Source organism: Saccopteryx bilineata, chromosome 6, assembly GCF_036850765.1.
Source record: "Saccopteryx bilineata isolate mSacBil1 chromosome 6, mSacBil1_pri_phased_curated, whole genome shotgun sequence".
NCBI classification, from domain to species: Eukaryota; Metazoa; Chordata; class Mammalia; order Chiroptera; family Emballonuridae; genus Saccopteryx; species Saccopteryx bilineata.
The window spans coordinates 34,152,525-34,173,832 of record NC_089495.1 but is presented as its reverse complement, the minus strand read 5'-3'; the positions used below and the strand labels follow the sequence as shown (position 1 = coordinate 34,173,832).

At 38.4% G+C, this 21,308-nt stretch overlaps 1 protein-coding gene across 1 annotated transcript; it reads right to left on the bottom strand.

Annotated features, from left to right (window-relative positions):
• Window positions 1–4,477: 4,477 nt before the first annotated feature.
• FNTA (farnesyltransferase, CAAX box, subunit alpha) lies at window positions 4,478–20,965 on the bottom strand. Its single transcript, XM_066236455.1, has 9 exons — window positions 20,728–20,965; window positions 18,634–18,719; window positions 16,464–16,578; window positions 14,665–14,769; window positions 12,093–12,219; window positions 10,217–10,365; window positions 6,863–6,925; window positions 5,391–5,562; window positions 4,478–5,109 (listed from the first exon to the last, which is right to left on the bottom strand). The coding sequence occupies exons 1-9, from the start codon at window positions 20,922–20,924 to the stop codon at window positions 4,987–4,989; spliced, it is 1,137 nt and encodes a 378-aa protein (XP_066092552.1). The 5' UTR covers window positions 20,925–20,965; the 3' UTR covers window positions 4,478–4,986.
• Window positions 20,966–21,308: the final 343 nt, after the last annotated feature.

Below are 21,308 nucleotides of genomic sequence, written 5' to 3'. Positions count from 1 at the left end.
AAGCAGAAAAAGGAACTCCTAAAATTCAGCGATTGGAGAAAACTTTTTTTCTCTTTTTTCCTTTAACTAAATTCCCTTGCACCCCAACTCCCAATAAACCTGTGGCAGGAGCAGTGGCAGGAGCAAAAGTGACTGGGAGTTGAAAAATAGGAAGCCACACAGAGAGCTATCTTCCTTTCCCTTCAGTGGAGCCTCAACTCCAAGAGGGCAGAGACAAACTCCATTGCTTTTTTGGTTGTTTTCCTGTTGCTGTGGCACAATTGTGGAAGTGGGCAGTTTCTCACCTGAAATGGGAGATTTCTGGCCAGAGACCTAAAATGAGGAACTCCAGCAAAGTGGGAAAGTACTGGGAAGAAAGTGGAAAGGGAGATCAGAAAGCAACTCCTTAAAGTTGGCTATGAACTGTGGGGCTCGCCCCTGACCACCACAGATCTGATGCTAATGGGCATACCAAAGACTTTTTGAACGGTGCTAGTGGATAAGACTTCTGCTCAGGTCCCAGACTAATCACTGGGTGATGTACAATATGAGACAAATCCAAAAAGCACCACAAGAATTTGAAAACTGAACTGACCTTGGAATATAGTATAGGAGGTTTGGAACTTGCTAACACCTAGACATGACAAACACTTGCTAAAATAAAAACACTGACATTCTCCATAAGATTTAAACAAGAATCAGGATCTCATGATATTCTAAATTTCCAGGATACATCCCAAACTTAGTAGGCAAATGAAGTATCCCCAAAATCTCAACTTGCATAGGAAAAGACATTGACTGTCACCAATGACGAGACGATGCAGATGCAGATTTTGGAATTATCTGACAAAAATATTAAAGGTTATTATAAAAACGCTCAAGACAATCATAAACACTCTAGCAACAAGTTTAAATAGAACAAGGAAAGAAGTAGGAGATATTAAGAAGATTCAAACATTTTAAAACTGAAAATTTTAACCAAAACAAAAACTCACTGAGACAGAGAACTTGAAGACAGATTAATAGAAATGATCCAATCTGACCAATAGAGAGAAAAGGATAGGGGGAAAGAAAAAGAGAACTTCCATCACATTTGAGACAAGAACAAAAGGTCTAGCATTCTGTCACTAGAATCCCACAGGAGAAGAGAAAGTGCTGAAAAAAAAAATTGATAAAATAACGGCTAAAAATGTTCTAAGTTTGGTAAAACCACAAATCTACAGATTCAAAAAGCTGAGCGAACAGGATAAATCCAAAGGCACCCATGGCCAGACACATCAAAATCAAATTGCTGAAAACTCAAGACGAACTAAAAATTTTGAAACCAGCCAGAGAAAAATGAGGCCTAACCTATCAGTGAACATTTTTTTTTATAAGTGAGAGGAGGGGAGATAGTGAGACAGACTCCCACATGTGCCCCAACCAGGATCCACCTGGTAACCCCCATCTGGGGACAATGCTTTGCCCATCTGGACCGATGCTTGCAACTGAGCTATTTTTAGCACCTGAAGTGGAGGCTCCACGGAGCCATCCTCAGTGCCCAGTCTGATGTGCTCAAATCAATCAAGCTATGGCTGCGGGAGCGGAGGATAGAGAGAGAAGGGGGAGGGGGAGGAGATGGTAGCTTCTCCTGTGTGCCCTGACTGGAAATTGAACCAAGGATTTCCACATGCCAGGCTAATGCTCTACCATTGAGCCAACCATTCTCAAGATGAAGGAAAACAAAGAGAATTTGCAACCAGCTGATAAACTCTAAAAGAATCACTGAAAGAAATTTCTTCAGATTAAAGGAAAATGATATGGCAGGGAAACTTGGAATATCAGGAATGAAAGAATAGTAACAGAAACAGTAAGTATCTGGGTAAACATAAAAAACTCTTCTTGAGTTCTTTAAAAAATGTTTGTGGTAGAATTAAAAAAGTATAAAATTGATGGATTTTAAATGTAAATATGTACATATCATAGACATGTCATTTGGAAAATATTGGTTTGTTGAGTTATGCAGATACCCCAATTGTTGACGTATTTATACAGTATCAAAAATGGCACTCATTAATGTAGTTTGATTTAATTAGAAAGGTGTGTAGGTATTAGGAAGCTGCCTAGCTCACTGCGGTAGATTACAAATTTCACTTGAAAGCTCAAATTTTCACTAGCAAAGCACTTAGTTGTTTTCCTTGTAGTGACAAACTCACTTCATTCATTTTTGAGAAAATGTATGCCAGCTATCCAAAGTATGAACAACTAGTTTTCAGTTGGTTGTTCCAGTAAAAATGGCATTCCATGAAAAGCGGCCACACTTCAATTGTTCGTTTAGTGAAAGCTGCCCATTAAGAGTCTGTCCTCATTAGGAATATCAAAGCCTAAAATCAATCATTACACATTTATATCATGGAGCCTCCTCCTCACTTGATTCCGTGCTCACTAAGCATCTTTTTGATAAATGAACTGCCTGCCACCTTGTTAAACTTAAGGCAGAAAATGCCAAGTGGCTAGGCTAATGTTACTGTTTCGTTTGCTTCCGTTACATTTCTCAATACAAATTGGCAAACTGCCAATTTACAGAGACGGAGAGAGAGTCAGAGAGAGGGATAGACAGGGACAGACAGGAACGGAGAGATGAGAAGCATCAATCATTAGTTTTTCTTTGCGCATTGCGACACCTTAGTTGTTCATTGATTGCTTTCTCATATGTGCCTTGACCGTGGGCCTTCAGCAGACTGAGTAACCCCTTGCTCATCAGCGACCTGGTGAGCTTTTGCTCAAACCAGATGAGCCCGTGCTCAAGCTGGTGACCTTGGGGTCTCCAACCTAGGTCCTCGGCATCCCAGTCCAATGCTCTATCCTCTGCGCCACTGCCTGGTCAGGCGCCATTAGGCTTTTTATTAAACAGTCTCTATGAGCTTTGTTTTGAGTCAGCAGGCTTAAATCCAGTCAATTTGGGGACACTGATTATATCATTTCCGAGAGGAAATGCTATCTTATGAAAACTGTAGTTTTGTACTTTATAAACTTTTGAAATTGTTTACATAGGGATGATTCTTTATGACAAATTCAACGTAAAATCAGAATTTAAAAACAACAAAAACATGTAAAATGTTAAAAATATGCCATATTTTCTACAGAAAGTATTAAATATTTTCTGAATTCTTGATAAGTGATAATTTTTCCACTTAATATAATTTTAATTGCAGTTTGCTGCTTTGAACATTGAACAAAAATACTTTGATAAAATGAGATTTAATTATGTGCAGGTAGAGAACTAGTTTAATACTCCAACTTCTTCCTAGCATGAATTGCAGAAGTTGGAAAGCTATAAACTACATTTCCCAGATTCTGCAATTCAATTTTTAGATGCCATTTAGGTTCTCTCCAATCAGATGCACTAAAGTGAGCCTTTAATTTGGAGCTGCATTAACCGGGAAAGGAAGCAGATGTGCTTGCATGAAATGTGACAGAGGTGGACAGGCTCATTTAGCAGTTTCCTGATCCCAACACAGGCAACAGCAACTTCATGGTCCAGTTCTGTAGTATGACTTCGGGACATATTTCTGGGAAGATCAGGCAATTATCCTGTGAGCTACCTTGGTACCTTAATAAACCCTTAGGGCAGGGGTCCCCAAACTACGGCCCGTGGGCAGCATGCGGCCCCCTGAGGCCATTTATCCAGCCCCCGCCACACTTCCAGAAGGGGCACCTCTTTCATTGGTGGTCAGTGAGAGGAGCATAGTTCTCATTGAAATACTGGTCAGTTTGTTGATATGTGCAGTGTGCATAGGGATTTTGTTCATAGTTTTTTTTATAGTCCGGCCCTCCAACAGTCTGAGGGACAGTGAACTGGCCCCCTGTGTAAAAAGTTTGGGGACCCCTGCCTTAGGGTTTAATCTACCTTTAGTAGATTTTGTTACATGAAGTCAAGTACTGATTTAAAATTTTAATAACATTTCCTTTAACATAATGTTTCAGGTTTCTACAGTTTTATATCAATACTTTCTTCCTCAATTGCTTTTCTAAGCTGAGACAATGTCCCTTGTATATATAGTAGTAAAATGCTACTTTAAAAAAATCAAACTAGGCCTTGGCCGGTTGGCTCAGTGGTAGAGTGTTGGCCTGGCATGCAGAAGTCCCGGGTTTGATTCCCTGCCAGGGCACACAGGAGAAGCGCCCATCTGCTTCTCCACCCCTCCCCCTCTCCTTCCTCTGTCTCTCTCTTCCCCTCCCACAGCCAAGGCTCCATTGGAGCAAAGATGGCCCGGGAGATGGGGATGGCTCCTTGGCCTCTGCCCCAGGCGCTAGAGTGGCTCTGGTCGCAACAGAGCGACGCCCCGGAGGGGCAGAGCATCGCCCCCTGGTTGGCAGAGCATCGCCCCTGGTGGGCGTGCTGGGTGGATCCCGGTCGGGTGCATGCGGGAGTCTGTCTGACAGTCTCTCCCCGTTTCCAGCTTCAGAAAAATAAAAAATAAAATAAATAAATAAAAAAAATCAAACTACTACAGCATTGTTTTAGGATACATCTATAATTTTATTACAAAACCATTCTTTTGGCATTAGTTGGTTACAGTGATAGCAAGATTCTGTGAGTGTGGCATGGCAGCTCCAATGTAATAACTTCATCTCTTGCTTCCTGAACCGAAATTTAAGTTACCTCATGTCCATTACATACAAGTTATCTGCAATCATTAATGCTGCAAATCCTGATGCATATACCATTTAGGAGTTGATGCTAAGGGATTAGAGTGAATGTTGATAAGACAAAAGTTCCTTTGTGGGACTTTGTTTCTTCTACCTCCCCACAAATTACTCTGCTTTAAAAAAACCAAATTTCTCAGAGCTAGTCTGAATAGCAGCAGTAGCCAAGGAACATCACACTTAGTTCTTGTTAAAAAGCGGTGCCTGTGCAATGCATGTTTACGCCGCAGGCAGAGGAGTGATCGCTCTAGTTTTAAACTCCTGTATTAGAGTCTCTTAAAAAAATAAAAGCTTTCTATCAAGTTCTTCTAGTTGGTGTTATTGCTGTACATTTGTTGGTGGGTCACTCTCTGTGCTGTGTTTGCTCTGAAGAGATCTTCCAATATATCTCCAATATTCCTTTCTTATAGTGTCCTTTTCTTTAGCTAGGATTTCACATAACTAAAAATGAAAAACAAAAACTTCATTAAAGAAAATGCGTAATTCAATCTTTAATGCAAATGCTTTTGAGCTAATACAGTTTAACTCAGATCATGTTCAAATGACATATACCACTAGAGTCACATATTATGTTCACCAGTGACACGGGTGTTGCTTTGAACAGCAGAAATCGCCCTGCATTGAATTCTGAGTAACGTGTTGAAAAGGGCCATGAATAGTGGTACTAGGCTGACCCAACTCTGAGAAACCAGAAAGAAAAGCACTGAGTTCCACCAACTTACCTCTAATGCTTTATTAAGAATGTCTTCCTTGTTGTCACATTGGTTTTCTAGCATATCTTCATAGATATCCACAAGAAAGGCAATTAGGTAGGGGGAACTGTGACTTGGTTGCAAATCAAGTAACTGATTTAATAGTTGGGGATATTTGGAAAGACCACGATCCTGCAAAATCCTAAAAACAGGTTATTCTAAATTTTGAGAAGAAAATAGTAGAAAGATTAAGAGGAAATAGCCCCTATGACATAAACAGAAAAAGGAGACTTATTGTTAATGAAAGAGGTTAAAGCTAAATTAAATGTTTAAATAATATGTGAGCTTTATCATGATGAATCAGAGCTGAGTAAAGTTAGTTTAAAAGAATAATGAGGCCCTGGCCGGTTGGCTCAGTGGTAGAGCGTTGGCCTGGCGTGCAGGAGTACTGGGTTCTACTCCCGGCCAGGGCACACAGGAGAGGAGCCCATCTGCTTCTCCACCCCTCCCCCTCTCCTTCCTCTCTGTCTCTCTCTTCCCCTCCTGCAGCCAAGGCTCCATTGGAGCAAAGTTGGCCCAGGGTGCTGAGGATGGCTCTATGGCCTCTGCCTCAGGCGCTAGAATGGCTCTGGATGCAACAGAGCGATGCTCTGGATGTAACAGAGTGACACCCTGTATGGGCAGAGCATTGCCCCCTGGTGGGCATGCCGGGTGGATCCTGGTCAGGCATATGCGGGAGTCTGTCTGTCTGCCTGCCTCCCCATTTCCAACTTCAGAAAAATACCAAAAAAAAAAAAAAAGAAAAAAAAGAATAATGAAGTGTAAAAGTGATCATTTATAATTCAAACTATAACATACAAAATTAAAACCGAAAATAAATTATCTTCTTAAAACTCTAAAGTGAAGGAAAACACAGGAGAGATATTTGTTTCTTCTTGAGATGGTTCCTTATCCCTGTAGCTCTCCAGGAATTTCAGGCCCCCACCCTGGACACACTTCCCCTTGTGACTGGCCCCATACTTTTGACTCTTGGAGACCTCTAAGTTTGACAAGGAGCCTGGTTATGTCAGTGGCCACACAAGTGAAACCTTGTCAGTTTAACAAGTTGGACTTGTAACAAGATCTCTAGAAGTAAAAACAGAAAGGCTAGCTATGTGTCTGTGCAATCTGATTGTAAACAGCTGATGTTGCCTTACTGTGTTCCTCAGCTGAACATAAACTGAATGTGTGTACTTCATTGTTTGACATAAGACTGCAGGATTCATCAACACAATTATAACTGTTTACTGTTTACTGACGGACTAATCTAAACACTGTGCTGTATGGGCTTGGAAGCTGAAGAGAAGGGTAGAAGGCACTGTTCACGGGTGTCATAACACACTTCTCTCAGAGGAAAACAGAAAATTCTTTAGTGTCCTTCTAGATTCTGATTATGGAACATATTCCATGATGCATCATATTAATAGCTTGTATTTTATATAAAACAAGCAAAAACTTCTTACCCTTTCAAATAGTTCCATGCACTTTCATTATGTGGCACTAGTTTGATCATTTCCAGAGTGTACCTGTAAGAAAAGACCGCAAATGAATATGTGTATCACTTTGGGAACAGTGACGTAATTAGAAAGTGTTTGTAAGACTGGCACAGCTTGGATGTGTGCTTTCATTTCTCTCTTAGTGGACTTGGGCATCACTCCAGGTCATATCTCCAGCTCTCTAGCCTACAGCTGTCAATTCTTATTTACATAGCTCTTCCCTATTGTGTATTTGTATCCATTTCCTGGGAAGGACACAATATAAAGGCTCAATTCACAATAGAAAAAGAAATTAGTGTGGCAGATTTCCTTTAATTTAGGCTTTCCTTCTGAAGGAAATGTCACCTAAAAAAAGGAGATTTTCCTTTCACTGGGAAAACAATCTTGGGGGAAGTCTAAGATCAACTTCTGCCTGTTACATCCTTAGTCACTGAAAAAGGAGTAGTATATAATCTTAGGAACATAAATTATAATAAAAAATGTGCAGCATGGAAATTATATAAATAATAAATAAAAATAAGAAACCGACACAAATGTATATTCTTTAAATTTTAAAACAAGATTACCAGCAAACTATTATGTGATTCCCAGTCAAAATAAATACTCCCTACCTTTCTCTTCCCCTGAATCAGATTATTAAATATAATCGAGGTCCAGTTACAAAAAACTCCAATAAAATTGTAGAATGTTGCTTTACTATAATACTTGCTCAAATGAGTAAGTCACTGATTAAAGTTTAGTAATCTTGGTTTTGTCACATTGCTAATAGCACTTTTTCTTCATAGGTAATATTAATAAACTCATTCAGCATTATTAAAAGTATTTTTCCAATTACTTTTACATGACCTAATGTTTTCAGTTATTTGTAAAACCACGTCCTCTGCAGGTCTTAACTAGTCCCTGTAGAAGATTAATTTCATTATGGCAAACCTAAAAACTTTTATTTGTAGGCCTCATCTCATTTAGTTCAGTGGGTAGGGACATCATCCTGAAATGCCAAGGCTGTAGGTTCGATCCCTGGTTGGGCATATACAAGAAGCAACCAATGACTGCAAAACTAAGTAGAATAAATGAATGCTTCCCTCTTTTTCACTCTCCCCTTCTTCTTCGTCAAAAGTAAGTCAATACATTAAAAAAATTATTTACATACATCCACAAAGCATTGTCTATTTTAATGGTTAAAACATGGACTTTGATGTCAGATGGCTCGGCATCAACGCTAGCCTCATCAGTTATTATCTACGTGCTCTTACACACATTACAGAACTACTCTGAACCTCAAGTTCTCCATCAGGTATCTCACAGTGTTGTTATGGGAATTAAACAGAAAGTGCTGGCATACAGTAAATGCTTGATAAATGGTAAATATTATTAATAGTGCTAGTAGATTTTGTACTCAAATGGAAATATGATCATGATATATTTAGTGAAAAAATGTGTCTAATATGATTGCCTATGTTGCTGTGCATGTTTGCAAATGTATTTATAAGACTTGGAAGGATTCACACGACTTGTAGCTCACTCTAAAGAATGGGATGTGGGAAGAGGGAGAATCAAGAGATTTTGATGTTTTATTTATACAATTCAGTACAATTCTCCCACAATGACACTGCATTACTTTTATAATAAAAGGAAAAAAGTTCAGAAATAATCAGCTATATTGTTCTGTATTCTTAAGAGTTAAAAAAATTTAGTTAACAAACTAAATTTGAGATAACTACTGCTACTCTTAGCATCTTAAATTTATTTCTTTTACTTAACTGAAGAGTGTAATAAACATTAAATAGAGAAAAGATTCTTGGCTGATTATTTCTATTTGGTAACAGAAAGCCAGCAATTTGCCTTTAAAGGCTATGAGAAATCTGCATTTTCCAAAATGCTTCATGTCAATTTTTAAATACCTTATTACACCTGACCTGATGTAGACAGACCACAGTAAATAAGAAATACACATTTTGAAATCCCTAATTATTAATAGGATTAATTCAAGGTAGAATAATCTGAAGCACTCTAACTTAGCAGGGAAGCAACAGAGCTTCCTGAAGGATGTTGCTTTGCTTTCCTGAAGGATGACACTTCACTTTCCTTCAAAAAACTTTTTATTCTAATCCTCACAACAGAATACTTATTATTAAAGAAAAAAGACAGGAGCTGTTAAGCACTTTTATAATTAAAATTATAACTATGGTTTCATGAGGCTATAAAAACAAATGTTCCAATTTAGATGAGACAAAATAGACAAAAATCAGAAAGGAGTTGGCTATTAATTTTTATTATAATACAGAAATTCATGCCAACTCAAGAGATTTCTAGCTTTATGCTTGTTAGACCAGTATTTTTCAACTGAGGACGATTATGCTCCTGAGAGGACATTTCGCAATGGCTGGGACATTTCTGGTTGTCACAAATGGGGAGAGGGCTACTACTGATGCGCGTGTGTGTATATATATATATATATGCTCCTCGGCTTACATATATATATGTATATATATATATGCTCCTCGGCTTACAAAAGGGTTATGTCCTGATAAACCCATCATATATTGAAAATACTATATATAAGTCAAAAATGCATATAACACACCCTACACCCAACCTACAAAGCATCATCATAGCTTAGCCTAGCTGGTTTCTACTAAATATGTAATGCTTCCACAACATCTTTAAGTCAAAAAATCATAAGTGAAGCCATCATAAGTTGAGGATTCCTGTATAGGACATAAAGGCCAGGAATGCTACTAAATGTACTACAATGCACAGGACAGCTCCCTACAACAAAGATTTATCTGGCCCAAAACCCTGCACTAGAATAACATGGCATCTGGAGACTATTATCCAAAATACAAAAGAACTTAATAAAATAGTTTTAAAATGAAGCTGCCTAGACACTATGAAATCTGATTTCTTCTCAATCTGTACTAGCAACAATATTTCAAGAAAGTTAAGACATTACAAAATAGAGGTATACTACATATTTGTAAATTTATTGTTATTGATTCCATCTAAGTGTTCTGTCCTATTAGTTCCATGAGGGTAGAACTGGGGACAGTCTTGATCTTTGCTGTATCCCTAATACCTGACATAAGGCAGGCACACAAATATTCTTTAAATAACTTAAAAATTTTTTTCTATTTATTGGGTTTTGGGGGGGGGGAGGAGAAGAGGGAGAGAGAGAGCAACATCAATCTGTTCTTGTATGTGCCCTGACCAAGGATAAAATTTACCACCTTTGTAAATCAGGATGATTCTCTAATCAACTGAGAGCTATCCCGCCAGGGCACAAATGGTCTTTTAATGAGTGAAGTAAAGGAGACTACTAACTGGACTTCTCTTTCCAATATAGCACGATCATTGTAGCCAGTGGTGTTAGAAATTACAAAGTATCTTTGGTTCCAGACAGAATTATTTCTCACGTCCTCCTTAAGAAGTTGGTCTACATACTGCAGCTCATTATCCCAAAGTTTAAATTCCTAAAAGAAAATAAATAATAAAATACCTAATTAGAAATGTCCCATTATTTATAAGTAATAAAAATAAATAAATCAAACTCAGCAAAGCTAAGTAGATCGAACTGAAGATGTAGGACTCAGCACACACCTGGAAGAGAATGATAGTTGTAGGTCAAATGGAGTGGGGAAAAAAGTACTGGTAATCAAAAACAAGGGAACAGTCACCAGGGAGGAAAAAAATGAGGACGAGAGAACAAAGTGGCCTGTAATTCAGTACTGTCTTCTTGAGAACAATTGAGATAAAAAGAGTCATGTTCTTACTATCTGAGCCAAGAATTATTCTAAAGAACTAAATCAAAAACAAAAAAATATACATACTTAACTAAGTTTAGAAAAAAGAAAATTAACTATAGTATATTAATTTGATGTGATCTGGTATTAACACATACTATTCAATAAGAAATATTCAAAATACACATATATGATAAAATTACATGAAAATACACATAGGGAAATATATACAATTAGATTCAGACATAAATTTTTTACATTATAAAGCTGTATTATTTTTTAAATTATGGAGAGAAGTGAACCAATAAAGACAATTTGAAAAAAAACAGAATGATCAAATGTACAGATACTGAAAAAGTGAGGGACGTTATGAAAAAGATAGTGGAGATAGTTATTTTTGCTAATAGCAAAAAAGAATTTCATAAAAGAATTAAAATACTGAATACCTTTAGAAGATATATCCCTTTATTCAAATATAGAAAAGTTTACAATTACTTACATAAAAAGAAAAAATTTGATGAAATACTCTTGGTATAATGAATACTGCAGAAAGTAACAATTACTAAAAAAAATGCACAGGAAACAACACAAGAATTGTTTGGTAGAATAAATTAAATGCCCAGAGTGGGAGTCATAATATTCTCTTCTATTTAAGATTTAGCATAAAAGTTTAACAAGTGGGTAGAAATAATAGTTGCTATAAAATCATATTTCAGAGTTTATGTATGCAAAAATCTTAGTGTATACTATGCCCTTTTTAATTAAAACAACACAGCTGTATTAAAAAATTACAATTACTTTTGTTTTTTTGAGAGAGAGAGAGAAACAGACAGACAGGAAAGGAGAGAGATGAGAAGCATCAATTCTTTGTTGTGGCTCCTTAGTTGTTCATTGATTGCTCTCTCATACATGCTTTGACTGGGGGGTTTCAATTGAGCCAGTGACTCCTTGCTCAAGCTAGCAAATTCGGGCTCAAGCCAGAGACCATGGGGTCATGTCTACAATCCCATGCTCAAATTGGTGACCCCACGCTCAAGTTGATGAGCCCACACTCAAGCCAGCGACTTCAGGGTTTTGAACCCAGGTCCACTGCCTACGTTCCAGGCTGATACTCTATTCACTGCACCACCACCTGGTCAGGTACAACTACTTTTTCCATTTAATTTTTTTTTGCAAATATAAGATCTGATGCAAATTCGATCTAAAAATATTAAGAAATTACTATTATTTTTCTTTAATGTGAAGTTACTCACCAATATATCTCAGGAAATTGTAAAGGTTAACCAATATTAAAGATGTCAGATAATTAAGTATCTTAATTATTAATAATTATAGACATATTGTAACAATCAATATGTGTGTTTTGGTTCAGAAGTCTACTTATAATTTAACAGTAATTTTAATTATTTCAGTCAAAAAATTAAAATCTGGAAAACACTGTAATAAAAAAACAATACCTGAATAACCCACTGTCGATGTTGCCAGGCATGATAATTCTTTGCATCCTGATTAAGAATATCAGCAATAAACTCAAGCTCCTGAGATGGATCCTTTAGCCATTCCACTAATACTCGCCTGTGATGCCTAAAGCCGGGTGAAGAAGAGAGAGAAGTTTTGTGTTAATTTACCCAAGAACTAAAGTATCAGCTGCACATGCTGTGCTAGGTGATGTGAAGAATGCTTATGAAAGAGAAATTCACCTTTAATTCATCAAAACTATCGGAGAGAACTGATAACACAAAAGAAACACTAAGAAAAATTTTAGAACACTAAGTTGGAAAACATAAAACAGTGATTTGTGATTTTTGTGTAAAGTGAAATAAAACATATCAAATAGTTTATAGTTTAAAGAAGGTTTATCTCAAGATAAATTTGGAAGTATAATTTTTTTGACAACCAAAAAATTCTGTCAAGAAATTCTGAAACATTCCTGGACAGAAGCTCTTCTGGTTATAAATAGCCTGTCAGTTTTCCTTAAGTCCAAAGAGTTACCATACAAACAAATGCTCACTTCACCAGTTCGTGGGAGGAAATGAATTCATTTCTACTCTGGCAAGTAGCTATGATAAGTTACAAATTTGTCAAGAGGAGTTTTCCACATTGGAAAAACAAGCCAAAAAACACATCTCTGACTTGCTACTTGCTGGGCCTTACTTTCTCAACAGCCAACTCTCACCTCCCATTTACGATTCAACCCACTGCATGGCTTTTCTCTTCCTATCACTTTCCTCTGCCCACAGTGACCACTCCACCCCTGGTGGGAGGGCTGCTCATACCAAAATCACTCACTAACATCCACCTAATTAACAAATCCACTGGTCATCTTTCAGTCCATACTTTCCTTGACCTCTCAGCAGAATTGATACTGTCATCCACTCCTTAAAACTCTCTTCTCTTGGTTTCTGTGATAACATAACTTAGATTCCTTCTTTAGTCATCCTGGAACACTTCTTAAAATGATGATGTTCACCAGTGTCCTACCCTCCACCTCAGAACCCTACTTCTCCCTGAGCATCCTCATCCACAGCTCTGACTTCAACTTCAGGTGAACATTTTTCAATCACATACTGGCCCACTTTACACAGATTTTCCATAAGCACACCAAACTCCATTTATCCAATACTGAATCCATCCTTCTTCCCTAGAAATGTGCTGCTTTATCTCCCAAATTCCCCAAGTGGTTGGCACCACCATTCACTCAGTGGCTAAGACAAATATCTAGACATCACTGTTCTCTATCATTCCTCCAGTAAATGAAACTTCAATACCTGTTGCTTCTGTGTTTAAAACCTCTCTCAAATTTATCCTTATCTTTCCTACATGGCCATCACACTCTCCCCTAGCTTATACCAGTGCAATGAACCTATTCCACCCACACTCCACCCTGCTGTCAGGATAAACCTTCTAAGACACAAATCTAATCGTGTTACTTTCTTAATTAAAATTTGTCAACAGCTCTTCACTGACCCTAAGATCAAGTCCACACTCCTCATCCACGTTCATAAGGCAATTTATGATCTTATCCCATGATTCCCAAATTTACTCCATCACATGGAATTACACAATTCCCTGAGAGCACTGTGCTCTCTTTCATGCATCTCCCCAGAGTATTTTCTTTGCCTCAGAGGTCGTTCCTCTCAGAAATCATCCTAAAATCTCAGGCATTAAGATAGGCGTCTATGTTAGTGGTTATACTGAAAAAAAAAAGGTGGAAACTCCCACATAATGAACAGGCATTGAGTGGCACAGAAAAGTGGACAGTGCTTGCGGGCGCACCATGTTGCTTCTACTTCACTAACTTCACCAACTTCACCACCACGACCACCTCCACCAGCACGTCCTCCTTGTCCTCCATCACCACGACTGTGCCTCCCCTTCCTTCTCCACAACAGCAGCCACAGAGCTTCCTCCATGCGGCGCTCACTGCTATCCCAGGGACTGTGCAAACTCTACCTCTCGGTCCTCTTGCTCCCTCATTTCTCTTTTCTCCCACTGTGTTCTGCTCTCCCCACAAATAACAATCATACTCTTGCTTATGTTAACTTAGGGGCTTAATTTCTAGAACAAATACACTCTGTGAAAAACTACCATTATGCTTTTCACACTGCACTATAAAATACCTGGTTTTATTATATGCTTTTCCTTTTAGACTGTATGTGGTTCATCTTTGTATCTCTGGCATCAGTATAAATATTTTGAATAAACAAACACCAGAAAGTCATTTTTTAACACACTGAAAACATTTCAAATTTTTTACTCAAAATTTTTTCTGACTCTAGCAGTATTACATGCTAATGTCAATATTTTAAATAATAAGAGTAGAAAACATCTGAGTGTTAATTAAGGGTCAGTCACCACTTTAAGATTAAACAAAATTCTCATTTAGTCCTCCTAACAACCCTGTTAGACAGATAACATCAGCACCAATGCTAAGCACTAAAATGATAAAGAAACAATTTCCTATATTCTTATCACCCACTGGTTGGGTACTATTAGAAAAGTGACATCTCCTTCCTATTTTCATCTTACCAAACTTGATAGTTTTTGGGCTGTTCTTCAATTATTGCAGTGATGTAGTTCATTTCTTCATGTAGATCCTTTTGAAGAGACTTTAAGAGAACTCTCCGGAAATGCCTAAGTAAACATCAAGCATTCAAAGTCTCATTACTCCACATAAATTGCCTAGCCACGGTATCAAATAAATCAAATAAAGCTACAAGACAACAACATAATTAGACTTTTTTTTTGGTGGTTGTCCAGTCTCTCAAACTATCTGGTGATTGGAAGAATCAAACATCAAAAAAAATATTTTTTCCTTCCCGTCCTCCCTCTCCTTTGGCAACCATCAGTTTGTTTAGTTTGTTTTCTCTATTTATGGGTCTGTTTTATTTATTCATTTATGATTCCACATATACATAAATTCCTATGGTACTTATCTTTCTCTGTCTGACTTACTTCATGTAGAGTAAAACCCTCTATGTTCATTTATGCTGTCACAAATGGCAAGATTTCATTTTTTTATTGCTGCATAATACACCATTATGCATATAAAGGGTGGGGCAAAAGCTGGTTTACAGTTGTAATACAAATAAATACTATAATTAATAATAGTACAAGAATGAACTGTTCCATATGCTCACAACTGTAACCCTTCTATGCCCCACACTGTATATACACATCTCTATCCATTCATGCTTCCATATTTTGGCTGTTATTAGTAATGCTGCAATGATTGTAAGGACACATATGTCTTTTCAAATTAGTGTTTTTGTTTTCTTTGAATATCCAGAAGTGGAATTGCTGAATCATATGGCAGCTCTATATTTAATTTTTTGAAGATACTCCGTAAGAATCAAACATTTTGAAGTAAAAATAGCAAAAGGCAACAAATGTGAAATACAAAACAACCAACTAGTGATTATTTTCAGGTAATACTCTGGGGTTACCTGTGTTGTATTATACAAGAATCAAAGATGTCTTTTTCCCTGTACAGTACAGCCTGTTCATTTAGATAATTATTTATATAATAAATTCCATTATAAACATTATGATAATTTTACTTTTAAAACCACTACAAGAATGCTACTTAAAAATAAAACAAGTGTAGTGGAGAGTGAACTCTGTATCTTCCACAGAAGGAATAAATAAATGTCTAAAATGGAAAGTAAAACAATTAAGCATATTATTTAGAATAGACAGTTTTGTTTTGTTTCTGTTTGTTTTTAAGGGAGAGGAGGGGAGATACAGAGACAAATTCCTGCATGTGCCCTGACTGGGATCCAGCCAGCAACCCTAATCTGGGGGCAATGCTCTGCCCATCTGGGACCATGCTCACAACCGAGCTATTATGATTTTTAGTGCCTGAGGCAGAGGCTCCACAGAGTCATCCTCAGAGTCCAGGGCTGATGGGCTCAAACCAATTGAGCCAAGGCTGTAGGAGGGGGAGGGAGAGAGGGAGGAAGGGAGTGAGAGTGAGAGGGAAGGGGGAGTGGGATGGGGGGAAACGGATGGTTGCATCTCCTGTGTGCCCTGAACAGGAGTTGAACCCAGGACTTCTACACACCATGTCCACGCTCTACTGCTGAGCCAACCAGCCAGGGCCAGAATATACAGTTTAGTCAATAAAAAACGGCTAGGGGTTTCTGCCTCTGGGGAGTGAGACTGGTAGTGAGAAGGAATGTGGTAGGTTACTATTTTTCATTCAGTCTTTGATTTCTACACTCCTATGTGGTTATTATTTTGATAATAGAGTTCACTTAAGAAAAAAGCCATTCAAATTAAAACATAACACATTTAAACAAGAAATATTAATAATGTGTATTACTTACCACACTGTATAATTGGCTGCATTTAACTCAATAGCATCTCTGGTTAGTTTAAAAGCTCGTTCACTTCTTTCATCACGCTGCAGAACGGCCCGGAAATAATCATAAACATCTCTAACTGTAAACAGCATAAAACTGCATTAGGACTGTCTTCCCTGTTTAAAACTACTATTATAACATAAAATATTGTTATATTCTTATAAAAAAAGATTTTTATTGCATTATTTAGAATAAACAAAAGTAAATAACTGTAAATTTCACCTTAATAATAATGATTTAGTTTCTGAAGTTTCTTAAACTTGTGTCTTTTTTCACTGAACACTGTTTCTGAGATCTGTCCATGTTGTAACAAATCTAGATCCTCTTCATAATTATAGAGTATTTAAACTGTATGTCAATGATACATTTTATTTACCCATTCTCCAAAACATGGATACAGAGGAAGGAATCAGGGTATACAAGAAGTTAAATATTAACTTGTTCAAGTTTACAGAACCAAAAATGAAAGATTATTCTCTAATATTTGCTCTTAGTATGTTTATAATTTTGTCCTGGAACTTTAATTCATCTGTAATTTATTTTCATGTAAGATAGGGGAAAGGGATATAATTTTGTTTATATCCAAAGACATAGCAAACTGTTACAAAACCATTATTTAACTAACCTATCTTTTTCATACAGGTATGAGATGTCCTTTTATCAAATATTAAGTTCCCATTTATACTGATGATGTATTTTTAGATTCCTTATTAATCTACTTATTTCTGTTTCAATTCCACATTATTATTATTATTATTTTTTACAGGGACAGAGAGAGAGTCAGAGAGAGGGATAGAGAGGGACAGACAGGAATGGAGAGAGATGAGAAGCATCAATTATCAGTTTTTTGTTGCGACACCTTAGTTGTTCATTGCTTGCTTTCTCATGTGCCTTGCTTGTGGGCCTTCAGCAGACCGAGTAATCCCTTGCTAGAGCCAGCGACCTTGGGTCCAAGCTGGTGAGCTTTTTGCTCAAGCCAGATGAGCCCGCGCTCAAGCTGGCAACCTCAGGGTTTCGAACCTCGGTCCTCCGCATCCCAGTCTGACACTCTATTCACTGCGCCACCACCTGGTCAGGCACATGTTATTTGTAGTAGTACATTTTCATATTTGGTAAGATAAACCCTCACACCATTACTCTTCCTTTTCAAACATTTCTTGGCATTACTTTATAATCAGAAAAAAACAATTGACTTTTGTAACAGAGGAATTATCTCAGGTAACAAAGCATTAACTGAAAAATATTTAAATATATATATACACACACACACACACACACACACAAAACTAGCATTTCATTTTATTATTCTTTCTTAGAAGAACAATTAACATTTGTATGTCCTTCAATTTGCAAAAATATTCTCACATTCATTATTGAAAGAATACTTTGTCAAAGAAAATAATCCATTCATTTCAATATCAGTAAATATATTCCAACTGAGCCTAACACTCATTGCTAAAATATATTTCAAATCGCTGTTTCAGCAACCCAAGTTTATTTTAAATAAAACAGTAACTCATTTATGTTGTAGATTAAGTAGTAAATGAAAAAACACGATCACATAGTAGCTATTTTGCATTATGAAGTAATATTCATGACTTAGACTATGTCTACTCTTTGGACAAAATAAAACTTTTTTTTTGTGACAGAGACAGAGAGAGACAGAGAGAGGGCCAGATAGGGACAGACAGACTGGAAGAGAAAGAGATGAGAAGCCATCAATTCTTCGTTGCAGCACCTTAGTTATTCATTGATTGCTTTCTCATATGTGCCTTGACTGGGGGGCTACAGTGGACAGAGTGACCCCTTTCTCAAGCCAGTGACCTTGGGCTCAAGCTGGTGAGCCTTGCTCAAACCAGATGAACCCACGCTTAAGCTGGTGACCTCGGGGTTTCAAACCTGGGTTCTCTGCGTCCCAGTCTGACGCTCTATCCACTGCACCACCGCCTGGTCAGGCCAAAATAAAACTTTTAATCATGAAAATAAATTACAAAAATATACAATGTTAACTTATCACAGTCATTTAGATCTTTATTAGACAAAAATCTGTCACCTACCTAGCCATATAGTTGTGAATTTCAACCCAGCTACTAAGTTTGACTTATAGACCTTTTTCTAATAAAAATAAACTTACATTTTTCACTATAAATGATTTGGACCACTGGATTGGGGCCATCATTCTGTGGCACTGGATCTATATCAGCCCATTCTGCTCTGTCTCTGAAAAATATATATATTTTTCAGTGATTCTATTCAAATACGTAAGTAGAATAAAACTCTGGTGTTTTTAGAAATTGCAACAATTACACTTACAATAATACTAACAGCTTATAAATATGTTACGGAACCATGGTTGGATTCCTCATGACCAAATTTTGCCACTTTACTTTACACTAAACTTTAAAATAAAATGAATAATTTTGCAAATAAAATAAATCGTTTTCAAATTTAAAATTTTAACAGAAGTGGAAAAACCATTTTTTTGCAGCATGTACACCATAGTTTTACATTAGAAATCAATCTAATTCATTGGTCTAATATGACTCTTTGGAGTTAGTCTTTTTAAAAAACTTGAATAACAATTTACCAGGAACTGACATTTTAAAATCAAAGTAAACACTGTAACTTAACCTCTCTGGGCCTCAGTTTTTTCATTTATAATGAAGATAATATTACCAACTAAACTTAGAAGGTTGTTTGGAGGATTAAGTGAGACAGCATGTCAAACACTTAAAATCTGCATAATAATAAGCATATACTGTGTCATAAACATACTATATATTACCATGCTTAAATATTTACACAGTATGTTACAAATATAGCACATAATAAATGCATATAGACAGCATTCAATGAATGCTCTCATTATCAATATGCTGAAGTACCATTATAGAGGCAACAATGGGTACAATGGGTACCTACCGACTTTCTATGTGAACTGCTCAGTGTGAACAAATTTGATTTAACCACTCTTTTACTTATGTTCTTTCCCTTTCACCCATTTTTTAGTTCTCTACACTGATCAGCTATTGACAGCAAAGATTCTGTGGAATCCAGACAATCCTGAAAGTTCTCCGGCTATATGAGGGCAACCCACAGGAGAGAATTACCCGGGGTGTGCGACCTAGGGCCTGGGGAGCGGCAGCAGACAGGTAAGGCTGTTTGTTATTCAGTCACTGGGAAATAAGAGCGGAGTGAATAAGTTGAACATTTCACAATTCAGAAAGGAGGTTTGAGGGTTATGGGGCCACTCGAACCAATTTAAATCAGTAAAACATGAACAATAAAATAGTAACAAAATCTGGATACTGACTTTCACTCATTCATAAATGCAAGGCAAATAAGCAATTGAATGCATTTACCTAGAACTAAAGGAGAAAAAAATAAGGCAAAAGAAAAATATGAAATAAGGACTTTTCACTTGTCTCTGCGGGTTTTTTACTAGAGCTAAGGAGCCAGCAATACTATAAGAAAACAAAGAGCTGGTCGAGATGGGACCGGGTGTTGGCAAAGACGGGCAGAAAAGGCAAGAGTTTCAGCGGTACCCAACGCTGCCTACTACATCTCACTTGTATTATGTACGAGATGATGCAGGAATATATGTATATGAGGGTTTAGGGAACACGTATCTATACATCCTTAAACCCTAATTCGGCGCCTCGCTGATGCAAGGCGCTAAAATGTAGGATGAAAATGTCCCAGTCCTTCAAGATCTTACACTAGCTCTCTCCATTTCAGCACGGGAAGCCCTTACTCCTTGTTTTTCAAGTGAGCAAATCTAAACCTATTTAAATCATTATTTCCAGCCAGGTTATCAAAATGTGCCCAAACCCTTCGGCATACAGGCAGATTATTTTCAGGCTCTCTTAGTGAGAGCATGGGACGGGGCGCGCGATTTCTTCAATTCCTGCACCGCGACACCCACACAACCCAACAGAGTGCCGTCCAGTGTAGGGGAGTTTCTCCGCGGCTCGGCGTCCCGCCTCCCCCGGACTCTCGGCGACAGCGCTGGGTTAGGGGAGCGCGACGGCGGCGGCCCGGGCCCTGACCCCGCCAGCCCGGGCCCTGACCCCGCCGAGCGCGCCCCACGCCGGCCGGACCGCGAGGGCCCGGAAACTTCGGCCGGACACGCGGAGGCAGCGCGAGCGGAGCCGGAACCGCCGTCCGTGGGGAGCCCCCGCCTTCCTGGGTAGGGCCTCAGGCCGCGCGACCCCGCTGTGGGCGTTACCTGTACAGAACATAGGTGGGTGAGTCCAGGCTCAGGAACCCATCGTCCATAGGAGATGCCATCGCTTCTCCGACCTCGGCTGCCATCACTTCTTGCTGCTCCAGGGGCGGCGGGGGGTGCGGCTGGGGCGGCGGCGGCTCCGGCTGACCGGACTCGCTGCCCTGCGTAGCCTCTCCAACCCCCTCAGTAGCCGCCATCTCGCATCGGCCCGCAGTCCAGTTGGCGGCGGAGGCCCCGCCCCTCCAAGGTCCCGCCCCTCCCTTTCTTCCCCCGCAGGAGTCCCATTTCCGGTTTTCTGGCTTTCCTACCATAGAGACGAGGGCCAGAGGGTCCCAGCCCGGCATCCTAACCCTGGCTGACCTGGGTGGATACTTATTTACGGTCGAGATTGGGCCCCAGACGTAAAGTCTCCAGGTTTCCTATGTCATCCCATTTGTAGGCCTTTCCAAATGCTTGTAGTTGGCCATTGAAAACATGCTGGTGTAGTTAGATTCCCTCAGTAGGACAGATTGCTCTCTTTTTGTTAGCAGTCTAAGGAGCAATGGATAGGGCAGCTAGCCTGCAGCTCAAGACCTAATCCC